The sequence below is a fragment of the Stomoxys calcitrans genome, chromosome 2 (genome assembly GCF_963082655.1).
Source record: "Stomoxys calcitrans chromosome 2, idStoCalc2.1, whole genome shotgun sequence".
NCBI classification, from domain to species: domain Eukaryota; kingdom Metazoa; phylum Arthropoda; class Insecta; order Diptera; family Muscidae; genus Stomoxys; species Stomoxys calcitrans.
The window spans coordinates 170,440,511-170,453,590 of NC_081553.1; the positions used below are offsets into that span (position 1 = coordinate 170,440,511).

At 39.0% G+C, this 13,080-nt stretch overlaps 1 protein-coding gene across 16 annotated transcripts in view; it reads right to left on the bottom strand.

Annotated features, from left to right (window-relative positions):
- The window catches only part of LOC106081644 (uncharacterized), a 235,329-nt gene that overhangs the window by 54,169 nt on the left and 168,080 nt on the right, over nucleotides 1–13,080 (bottom strand). For all 16 annotated transcript variants that reach the window (XM_059363308.1, XM_059363310.1, XM_059363309.1 and 13 more), the window contains 2 exons: nucleotides 12,290–12,838; nucleotides 5,414–5,710 (listed from right to left, as the gene is read on the bottom strand). In XM_059363308.1, coding sequence (XP_059219291.1) covers nucleotides 5,414–5,710; nucleotides 12,290–12,838 — 846 coding nt within the window. The remainder of the gene's footprint in view (nucleotides 1–5,413; nucleotides 5,711–12,289; nucleotides 12,839–13,080) is intronic.

A 13,080-nucleotide genomic window follows, 5' to 3' on the forward strand; every position in this document is an offset into this window, starting at 1 on the left:
GTTTGTTTGTTGGTCTAATTGCTTAGTTTTAGCAGTCCCTGTTGGCTGTAGGCGAGGATAAGCCATTTCGTACTATTTTGCACTATTTGGCATCAAAATTTACCTATTTTGAATGAATCATTAAGTCACCCATTATATATTGACTTCTTGTACATACATGCGAAATTAACAAAGTACCAAATGGTACAAATTTTGGACCCAAAATGTACGAATTTTTGAAAAGAACATATAGTCACCCATTAAATATTTCTTAGTTGTACCTACATGCCAAATTTCAGACCTCAAGCTCCATCTGAACAGAAAGTACAAAATGGTACTAAAATGTACGAACTTTGAATAGATAATTTAGACATCCATCATTTATTTCTTAGTTGTACCAACATGCCAAATTTCGGACCTCTAGCTCCATCTATAAAGAAAGTACCAAATAATACCAATTTTGGTACCAAAATGCTAGAAATGTGAAAAAATCATATAGTCGCCCATCATATATTTCTAAGTTTTACCTACATGCCATCTATGAAGAAAGTATCAAATAATACCAATTTTGGTACCAAAATGCTCGAATTGTGAAAAAATCATTTAGTTAACCATTACATATTTCTACTTTTTACTATGTCAAATTTCAGACCTCTAGCTCAATCTGCACAGAAAGTACCAAATGGTCCTAATATTGGTACCTAAATGCACAAATTGTAAAAAGATCATAGTCACCCGTCATATTTTTCCTAGTTTTTCCTGAATGCCAAATTTCAGACCTCAAGCTCCATCTGAACAGAAAGTACAATATGGTACGAATTTTGGTACCAAAATGTACGAATTTTTAACAGATCATTTTGTCACCCATCATATTTTTCCTAGTTATACATAAATGCCAAATTTCAGACCTCTAGCGCCATCTGTAAAGAAAATACCAAATGATACCATTTGCGGTATTAAACGTACGTTTTCTCCCATTACCAGTACTATTTTTATACCCTCCACCATAGGATGGGGCTATACTAATTTCGTCATTCTGTTTGTAACACCTCGAAATATGCGTCTAAGACCCCATAAAGTATTTAAATTCTTGATCGTCGTGACTTATTAGTGTAAGTCAGTTGGGATTGTGTGGGCCAAATCGGTCCATGTTTTGATATAGCTGCCATATAAACAGATTTTGGGTCTTGACTTCTTGAGCCTCTAGAGAGCCAAATTCTCGTCCGATTTAACTAACATTTTGCACGTGGTGTTTTGATATCACTTCCAATAACTGTGCTAAGTATGGTTCAAATTGGTTCATAACCTGATATAGCTGGCATATAAACCGATCTTGGGTCTTGAATTCTTGGGCTTTTAGAAGGCGCAATTCTTATCCGATTTGTATGTAGTTTTGCACGTGGTGTTTTGGTATCACTACCAACATTTGTGCGTAGTATGGTCCAAATCGGTCCATAACCTGGTGTAAGTGCCATATAAGCCGATCTTGGATCTTGACTTTTGGAGCCGCTGGAGGGCGCAATTCCCGAATTGGCTGAAATTTGCATGAGGTGTTTCGATATGACTTTCAAAAACTGTAATGAATATGGCGCAAATCGGTACATAACCTGATATAGCTGCCATATAAACCGATCTGGGATCTTGACTTCTTGAGCCTCTAGAGAAAGCAATTATATTCCGATGGCCTTCAACATACGTGTGCAATATGGTCTGAATCGATCTATAGCTTGATACAGCTCCCATATAAACCGATCTCCCGATTTTGCTTCTTGAGCCGCGAATCGGACTATGACTTGATATAGCTCCACCTCCTTTTCGTCCTCCTACTCCGTCCTTATTTATTATTCTTTGTTTGCTAAAAAGAGATACTGCTCAAAGAATTCGACAGATGCGATCCACGGTGGAGGGTATATAAGATTCGACCCGGCCGAACTTAGCATGCTTTTACTTGTTCCATTTATTATTTTCACCCTCTTCGTTTTGCACCAGATGTCTTTTAAGTCAAATTTAAATATTCTACCTCTTTCCATCCGCCCTGTACAAGGTTTACCCGTTTCGTAATTCGAATACACACCAACATAGGATGGGGGCATACTAACGTGGTCATTTCGTTGGTAACACCCCGAAATATTGATCTAGGACCCCATTAAGTATATAAATATATTCTTAATCGTCTCGCCATTCTGAGTCAAACTACCCATGTCCGTCCGTCTGTGGAAATCATGATAGCGGTCGAACGCATAAAGCTAGCCGCTTGAAATTTTATATGGACACTTAATATCGATGTAGGTCGGGGATTGCCAATGGGCAATATCGGTTCAGATTTAGATATAGCTCCCATAACAACCGATCTCCCAATTTGATTTCTTGAGCCCTTGTAAGCCGCAATTTTTGTTCGATTTGTCCGAAATTTTGCACATAGTGTTTTGTTATGACTTCCAACAACTGTGCCAAGTACGGTCCATATTGGTCTATAACCTGATATAGCTCCCATATGAACCGATCTCTCGATTTGACTTCTTGAGCTCTTACTAGCCGCACTTCTGTCCGATTTTGCAAGCGGTGTTCTGTGATGTCTTCCAACAACTTTGCCAAGTACGGTCCAAATCAGTCAATAACCTGATATAGTTCCCATATAAACCAGTCTTTCGATTATTGCTGGTTTGACAGAAGAATTTAGTTTGTATAAATTTTTAGCATTATACATGGTGGTGTGTTCCAAAGTTTCGGCTCGGCTGAACTTAGCACGCTTCTTGTTTGTACTTTTGTTAGTATTTAAATACACAAAATTCCAAAAACTCGTATAGTTAGCCAATTAAGGTTGCCATATTGTTGAGACTAAAGTCGGCACGGACATTGAGTGGTCTAATAAGTACATGTCATTGTTAAATTTTGTAGAACAAAATATTGTTTTTCTTTTTTTTGGTAGCTATATCCAAATATAGACCGATCTGAACCATATGCGACACGAATGTCGAAAAGCCTTACATAAGCCGCTATGTTAAATTTCAGCGAAATCGGATTATAAATGCCCCTTTTATGGGGTCAAGACTTTAAATCGAGTGATCGGTATATATGGCAGCTATATCCAAACCTAGACCGATCTGACCCAAATTAAAGAAGGAGGTCGAAGGGCCCAACACAACGCACTGTCCCAAAATTCGGCGAAATCAGACAATAAATGCGTCCTTTATGGGCCCAAGACCTTACATCGAAAGATCAGTCTACAGGGTGGCTGATGAAAGCCGCTACCAAAAAAAAATGTAATAACTTTTTTTCTATTTAATAATAATAATTTAATAATTAATTTAATTAATTAATTAATTAATTTAATTAATAATAATTTAATAATTAATTTAATAATTTAATTTAACATGAATAAAAGAAAAATGTATTCCATACACCGAAAAAAAAATGTAGCAATATTCATCATTGTAGCAATATTCATCAGCCACCCTGTATATGGCAGCTATATCCAAATCTGATCCAATTGGCAGAAAGATGTCGAGATGCCTAACACAACTCACTGTCCCATATTTCGGCTACATCGGACTATAAATTCTCCTTTTATGGACCCAAAACCTTCAATCGAGAGATCGGTCTATATGGTAGCAATATCTTTATCATATTAAACTTATTATGCATTTAATAATTATTATTTCAAATTAAAACTTATGTACTCAGGGGGAGTACATTCGAACTAACTTATTATACAATTATCGTAAAGCAATACATTTACGAAGTTGATTGGAATTAGTAGAAGTACTAGTTCCAAGGTCAACTGGTTACTGCAATCACAAACTCATGTTAAGTTCACCAGTTGCTTACACTGAAAGTAAACAAAAGTGGAACCAGTTCTTATTACTTTGGAAATAGGAAATATATAGGTTTGAAACTAGCGGCCTGAACTGCATCTAAACAAGTGGCAAGCATGGATCGTTTCAACTTTCGTCGTGATTTTCTTCACCATGATTTTTATACCCACCACCGAAGGATGGGGGTATATTGATTTTGCAATTCCGTTTACAACACAACGAAATATCCATTTCCGACCCTATAAAGTGTATATATTCTTGATCAGCGTAAAAATCTTAGACGATCTAGTCATGTCCGACCGTCTGTCCGTCTGTCTGTTGGAATCACGCTACCGTCTTTAAAAATAGAGATATTGAGCTAAAACTTTGCACAGATTCTCTTTTTGTCCATAAGCAGATTAAGTTCGAAGATCTTGATATAGCTCGCATATAGACCGATCCGCCGATTTAAGGACTTGGGCCCATAAAAGGCGCATTTATTGTCCGACTTTACCGAAATTTGGGACAGTGAGTTGTGTTATGCCCTTCAACATTATTCTTAATTTGGTCAGATCGGTTCAGATTTGGATATAGCTGCTATAAAGACCCGTCTCTCGATGTCAGGTTTTGGCCTTATGAAAGGCGCATTTATTTCCCCATTTCGTCGAAATTTGGTACAGTGAGTTGTGTTAGGCTCTTCGACAACTTTCTGAATTTTGGCCCCGATTGGTCCAGATTTGGATATAGCTGCCATATAGACCGATATATCGATTTAAGGTTTTGGACCCATAAAGGCACATTTATTGTCCGATTTCGCCGAAATTTGGGACAGTGAGTAGTGTTAGAGCCTTCGACATCCTTCTTCAATTTGACCCAGATCGGTTCAGATCTGGATATAGCTGCCATATAGACCGATCTCTCGGTTTGACTTATCTTAGGCTTTTTAATGTCTGTGTCGTATATCGTACAGATCGGTCTATATTTGTATATAGCTATCAAAAAGACCAATATTTCGTTCTGCAAAATTGAACAGTGACTTCTTCTTATTAGACCACTCAATATGCGTGTCGAATTTGATCCAAATCGGACCATATTTCGATAAAGCTGCTATGGAGGCATAAATTATGCATTTTTCATCGGATTATGACGAAAGCTGGTTTACATATATAATCGAGGTAGTGGGTATCAAAAGTTTGGCCCGGTCGAACTTAACGCCTTTTTACTTATTTTAACTGCTCTAGAGTGCTAAAGAATATAATATGAAAATTTTTGGGTTAGTTTTTTTTTAATAGATTTTCTTTTTAAATCTCAACTTTATTTACAATTATCAATTATTTACATATAAAACCCTCATAGGAATATCCCAATTGTGTTGGAAATTGTTAGCTCTTATAACAACAACTTCTAGCTTCATTATTCTTTTGATGTTAGCCACTGTGCTACCGAAACTCACGTTACGTCGTGGTTTGACATCCTGAGTAAACGAAGGCATTAGATTATCAAGAAATCCCCCAAAGAGACCTCCACCCGCATTAGCAGCTTTACGCTAATAAAACACACATAGGTAGATATTTATACACATATATATATAGATAAAGTAATAAATACATACAAAATATACAGGAATTGGCTGTACTCACTTCAGCGTCCACATTCGGACTCAGCTCTTGTGGATCATAGTCGTAAAGGGCGATCATGCGCTTCACAGGCATATTCGAGTAATGTTCGCCCCAACGATCACGACTCACATTCCGCATGCTCTGCTGGGTGCCCACTTGACCAGGCATTACTTGTGCCGTGCCACCAGGTTGTTGAGGCATCTGACCCATTTGGCCGGTGCCATCATCAACCTCCGTCACCATGTTATGGGGTACATAGCCACGGCGACCACGCAATTCACCCCAATAAAAACCATCCGCGTCTTTATCTCCATAAACCTAGATGGGAGGGAAAGCAAGAAAACACGATATGCTTCAATTAATCCATGCATCGATCATATAGGACGAAACACTTCTTTTTTGTGATTTATGTGAAACGTTGTAACATTATAACGTTTACGATATACGAGAATGAAAGATTAGAATGCAGTACATACAACAAATCTTATTACCAAAGTGAAAATAAAAATTTACTAGGCTAAGGATAATCTTAGTACTGTATATTATTAAAATTATTATTATTGTTAAAGGTTGCTATTATTAAATGTATGTATATATATTGTTGCCAGTTCAAACTTTTCTATCGATAAATAAGGAAATTAGAATAACTATAGGTGAGGAATATAAAGGGGGCGATTGGGTGGGTGGTGAGTTATATGAGAATATCTAATTTCTTGAATGATTGCATCAAATTGCATCGCATCGAATTAAATGTACTATTATATCCGATCGAACTTAATGTTGGTATCTCCGCCAATCAAACTGTATGGAATTTACATGAGTACTTTTAAGGCGGGTTCAAACTTTCCGGAATCGCCCAAAAGGTTCTTTAGATATGTAATTTATTTATATTGTTTCGTCTGGATTTTATATCAGTAATACTAGTCTTACCTTGGCTCTTAGTCATAGCGGGGCCACGAACTTACTTTGGCATAGCTGATCAACTACAGACTTGATTTCATTACAAATTGTATTAAGTAACAATCATTCCAATATTAAATGTAAACGGAATAGTGTATGTGAGAGTGCTTGCTAAGTTTTTAAAAAGAGAGTCCTACACCCTTTTCTTGAGATTTACATTCTTTCTTGAACCAAATATCTCAAATCGAGCCTGTACTAGGATTAAGAAAAAACAATCTCATACATGGAAAAGCTAAAAACTACAAAATCCAAGTCAGAGAGAAAGCAATTTTCACAAGAAGAACAACAAAGCCTATAATATTCGTAATACATATATTGTAGTATAGGCTTGGAGCATAATATGTGCATCTTCATTGTGCATCAATGGCAATTGCAAAATTATCCACGAACAATCCATTAAGGAAAAGAGAGTATATTTGAATTTGTTTTATATTCTTATACAAAAACACAAGTAAAGGCGTGCTAAGTTCCCGAATCTCTACCATGGAGCGCTTTTGTCAAGTTCTTGGAATGACATTTTCAAATAGAACAAGTGACTTTTTTGAATAGAAATACACCGTCTCCAAAATTTCTGGCATATCGAGTAATAAATGCGCCCTTCAGCGGCTCGAGAAGTCAAACTGGGAGACTGGTTTATACGGCAGCTACATCAGGTTATTTAGACCATACTTAGAACAGTTGTTGGAAGTCATTCCAAAACGACATATGCAAAATTTCAACCATATTGGATAAGAATTTCGCCCTCTAGAAGTCCAAGATGTCTAATAAGAAGATCGGCTTAAATGGGGGCTATATCAGGTTATGGATTGATATAGTCTATATGGCACCGTTGTTCGAAGTCTTACGAGAACACTTCATGCAAAATTTCAGCCTAATCGGATAGGAATTGCGCCCTCTAGAAGCTCCAGAAGTCAAGACCCAAGTTCGGTTTATATGGTAGCTAAATGAGGTTATAAACCGATTTCATTGAGCCCCATACTGTCGTGATTGGTCTGTATATATATATATATATATATATATATATATATATATATATATATATATATATATATATATATATATATATATATATATATATATATATATATATATATATATATATATATATATATATATATATATATATATATATATATATATATATATATATATATATATATATATATATATATATATATATATATATATATATATAAAGAGTGATTTTTTTGAGGTTAGGATTTTCATGCATTAGTATTTGACAGATCACGTGGGATTTCAGACATGGTGTCAAAGAGAGAGATGCTCAGTATGCTTTGACATTTCATCATGAATAGACTTACTAACGAGCAACGCTTGCAAATCATTGAATTTTATTACCAAAATCAGTGTTCGGTTCGAAATGTGTTCATTCACCGTAACGTTGCGTCCAACAGCATCTTTGAAAAAATACGGTCCAATGATTCCACCAGCGTACAAACCACACCAAACAGTGCATTTTTCGGGATGCATGGGCAGTTCTTGAACGGCTTCTGGTTGCTCTTCACTCCAAATGCGGCAATTTTGCTTATTTACGTAGCCATTCAACCAGAAATGAGCCTCATCGCTGAACAAAATTTGTCAAAATTTGAACACATTTCGAACCGAACACTGATTTTGGTAATAAAATTCAATGATTTGCAAGCGTTGCTCGTTAGTAAGTCTATTCATGATGAAATGTCAAAGCATACTGAGCATCTTTCTCTTTGACACCATGTCTGAAATCCCACGTGATCTGTCAAATACTAATGCATGAAAATCCTAACCTCAAAAAAATCACCCTTTAGCACTTATATAAAGCGATCTCCCGATTGCAATTCTTAAACACTTAGAGGGCGCAGATTTTGTCTGATTTGGCAGAAAATTTTCACATCGACCTTTCCCATGACCTTCAACAAACGTGCCAAATATGGCATGAATCGGCCCATAATCGGACATAGCTCCCAACAAACCGGTCTACCGAATTTAATTCTTAAGGTCTTATAGGCCGCAATTATTATCCTATTTGGCTGAAATTTTGCGCAATGACTTCTACTATGGTTTTCAACTTTCAACCGATGCATGGCCCGAATTGTTCGATACTTCCAATAGAAAAGAACATAATCCTAAGCACCCTAGAAAGCCGTGACACATGGTGGCGTCTCATGACAATTTGTCTATAAGGGCCAGAGCAATGCAATCAATAAACTTGAAGAAGCCTGAAGCTTTGAAGCTTTTCACGGCGACACAGTCCGTGCTAAAGGCGTGGGCGACGAGCTCATATACAACATTGTCGAACCGTGAAACATCCAGAATGGGGATCCGGATCGTGTAAACACGAGGCACATATAACTACGGATGAGCCCGTAGTCCTACTCATAGGCTCATTTACGCAGAATAGGTGCCCCAAGTGACAACGTGTGCTAGGCATGTTACCAATTATTCTATGCTATTTATTTTAAAAATTTGAATTTCAATATATATTTTCCCCAGAGTTGTCAACGTCGGATACAACAGCGGTGAGACAGGGAGACTATGGAGCATACCTGGCATCACTTTATGTGCCTTTCGACTCTCCCACAAAGCCACCCACGTCAGAGCTGCAACGGCTGTTGAGGAAAGCAAAACAGACAGGAAACGAGGTACTAATAGGATGCGATGCGAATTCTCACCACATTTCGTGGATTAGTACCAACACTAATAAACGGGGCCAAGCCCTGGCAGAGTTCTTGAACACTAACGACCTATTAACTCTTAATATTGGTAACACCGCTACCTTTGTTAATAGGATTAGGGAGGAGGTATTAGATGTGACGATATGTTCGGAAAATCTTATCGATGAGGTTCAGGATTGGATGGTTTCCATGGAACACGCTTTCTCTGACCATCGCTACATTAGGTTAAGAATAGCACGACCAGCGCCGAATCCGATAAGCTTCCGGAATTAGTTGAAAACCAACTGGACAACATTCGGAAGGCTACTCAAAAGAAGACTTGGGCAAGATAATTTAGATTGTCCAAGCATAGAAGACATTGAGGAGAATCTCAACAGGATTACGACTGCACTGGTGGGGTCCCTCGAAGATAGTTGTCCTCTTCGGGAAAGGAAATCAGCCCAAGAAAAAACCTGGATGATCGGGGAGATTCGCAATATTGGGAAAGAGGTCCGCAGACTTGTTAACAGAGCACGTCGTAAAAAGCGGAAGTTTATTGGGATGTGTATTATACACGGCTCAAGGAATGCAATAAGATTACCAGAGCGGCAAAACGTGCCTTTTAGAAGCTTTTCTGCGAACAGGTCGTTAGTGTTAATGACGCCGCCAAGATAAACAAGTTTCTCTCAAAAACCCATGTCCAAACTGAAGCTTTAGTAGAAGACATGCGAGTGAGAGCAGAGACAACGGAGGACATGTTGAGGCTTTTGATGAAAATCCATTTTCCACATGATGCGACGGAAGTCACGGAGACACCGAAATCTTGAAATAATGATGTTAATCGAAAGTTTATAAGTACGGAACTTATGGCGAAGGAATCGTTGAGGAGCTTCAAACCGGTCAACCGGACCTGATGGAATATTTCCGGCGTTACAACAGAATGAGGCAGACCTGGCCAATATTTTCACAGCGTGCCTAGGACTTGCATATATTCTGAAAGCCCGGCAGAAGGCAGGAGGTGGTATTTCTACCCAAGCCCGGAGGCTTGGAAATACCCGAAAGGGTCTTGCATATGGCATATGGCTGGGCTAGACCCAGAGGTCTTGATTTTAAACCAGAGAAGACTGAAATATGCCTGTTCACGAGGAAGACGAAGGTGGGCCAATTTAACGCACCACGTTTCCTCAATAATACAAATTTGATATCTGACAATGACAAATACTAAGTTGTGATCTTCGACAGGAAACTGAATTGGAAGTGTCACATTCAGGAGCGTACTGAGAAGGCTCACAGATGTTGTGCACTATATAAGCGGGCCGTAGGCTCAAAATGGGGCCTGAATCCGAGCATAAATGATTAGAATAATACTTACTTACACCTCATTTTTTTGGTGGACTGCTATGCCTCATTAGTTTGGTGGACTGAGAAAAAGCGCAACATAAGGACCATACAACAGGTTCATTGAGCATGTTGTGTTGGCATAGGCGGAACGATGAGGACCACGCCCACTAAGACACTGAAGACTATTCTAGATACCTGACTCATTGACATACAGATTAAATGTGAGGCAGCCACTGCGGCTATGATATTCAAGGTGATGGGAGAATGGATTAAGGAAGGGAGCAGCTCATACCATCGCGGTATAATCGAGGCGACGATAGGAAACCTGGAAGGAAGGGAATAGGTTTCCGATCGGATACCAGAGATGAACCTTGAAGTCGAGTGCGAGACACTGCTGCCAGCGGCACAGTCTTGGATTGACAGAACCATAGTATTGCCATCTGGAAGATCATGTTACACGGATGGATCAAAGCTAGAGGACAAAATGGGCCTGGGGTCTACGTTAAGAACCCAGCGACCGAGATCTATTTTAGACTGAGATACAGTCCTGCAGGCGGCGATCCGGGCGATCACGAAATACGTGACGTAGTGTGGTGCTAACACGAGGACGTCGAGTATCATCATCTTCATGAACTGTAAAATTGCCATAAGTGCAATAACAACCAGGACGGTAAGATCACGAGCAGTCTTGCAGTGTTAGAAGGAGATCAACGCCTTCTCTGAGGATGGAAAATCCGCATCGATTGGGTTCCGGGCCATAACGGAGTAAGGGGGAATAAAAGGGCAGATGATTTGGCGTTGAAGGCCAGAGGACTGCCGTCAATAAACTTGGTTAACCCAAAGCCTTTGGTGTCGACGTAGTCCGAGTTAAGGGCGTGTGCGACGAATGCGCATGTAACACTGAGGAACAGCGTAACTGTCGGTAGGATGGCGAAAATCCTATGGGGGATCCAGATCGTGAGAAGACGAGGCTATTACTGAATGGGAGTAAGAAGGAGGTCAGTATAGCTATTGGTGTCATAACGGGACACATAGGACTACGAGCTTACTTATGTAAAATCGGTGCGGCAAGTGATAGCATATGCAGGGCATACGGGGAAGATAATGAGACGTTGAAAAATTTCCTTCGTCATTGCCCGGCTTTCGCGTCTAAGCGATACCGGCACTTAGGTGGGAACACTATACTAGACATGAACCAAATTAAGGCAGTGTCATGGAAAACAAAAAAGTATTTTGTAAGTAGCACGGAATTCCTTACTTAGATTTTTTTTCGAGGTCACTTTTTTTTAGTATTTAGAGCGCACCGATTAGCCGATTACTGGCTTAGGTGTTTGTCCATTGTGGCATGGGGTGGATTATATCATCACCCTATTTTCAACCTAACCTAAGGCATGTGAATAAGATTATATGACTTTGGAATATTTCGTATGTCAATGGCCGGCAAACAGACTTCGGCGTATACGAAACCAGACTTGAAGCAACTTAGGAACATAGAATAGAGAACGATGGTGGAATGTTTGAGCAGATAGGAATTCCATATATAGATTTCTCAAGCTTATTTAACAGTCGTTAGAGAGCACAATAAGCCGATTGTTGGCTTGGAGGTGTATGCCCATAGTGACATCGGTCGGTTCACTATCCTCAACCTATTGATCAACCTAACCTAACCAAAAAGTTTACCAAGAATATTTGATGTAGATTTCTTTTCTTAACAAGAAAGCAAAGGTGTAGGACTGCTCGGCACAATATAAATACGGCCTATTATAGATTTTTTTTTCAAAAGGAAAAAAACAAGCCTTATTTTAAGTTAGCCTAACATACAAATTCTACAAAATCTCAAGGCCAGCCAATTGATCGTTTTTAGTTTTTTTGTTGATTTTGATTTTGGTAATTAGATATCTAGAGTCTAGCCTGAAAGCAGTTCTTGCAATTGATTTGTTCTTACCTTTATTGTATCACCTTCTTGGAATGGCAGTTCTTCGTCACATCCATCTGGATTGGGACTCATTGTGCTTGGATCATAGTCGAACATAGCAACGAAATAGCGGGCCTTTTTCTGAGCAGCCGTTGCCATTTGTTGTTGCTGCTGTTGTTGTGGCGTAAGACCTTGTTGACCGGGCATCATTTGGCCCTGTTGCATTTGTTGCTGTTGCATTTGTTGTTGTTGCTGTTGTTGATTGAGTGGACCTCGAAGGCCCATAGCACCTTGCATTTGACCTTGCATCTGACCTTGCATTTGACCTTGCATCTGGTTCTGCATCTGACCTTGCATGCCAGGCTGCTGTTGCATTTGGCCAGACATCATTCCTTGCTGCATGGGTCCACCAGGTTGCATTTGTCCCGGAGGGGCAGGTCCACGTTGGCCGGGGAAACGCTGCTGTGGACCCATGGGGCCTTGAGGTCCATACGGTTGTTGTTGTTGCTGTTGCTGCTGCTGCATACCCTGAGGTCCTTGTGGCCGCATCATACGTTGCTGCTGGCCCGGTGGGTAACCCTTTAGTTTTCAATGTTTCAAAACCCGAATTAAATAATTTTTAATTTTCAAATTTTTGTGTTTAATGTTTTTGAAAAATTTGTTTTGTTTAAAGCAAAATTTCGAAAGATTGTTGTTTTCAATGCAAAGTTTTAAAGGTTTCATTGTGAATGTGTTTTCGTTTTGCATTTTTTTGTTTGTTTTTTGTTATAGAAACACAGGCACGCACTGGGACATTTGAGCTCATTCGGCCATCAACTAAA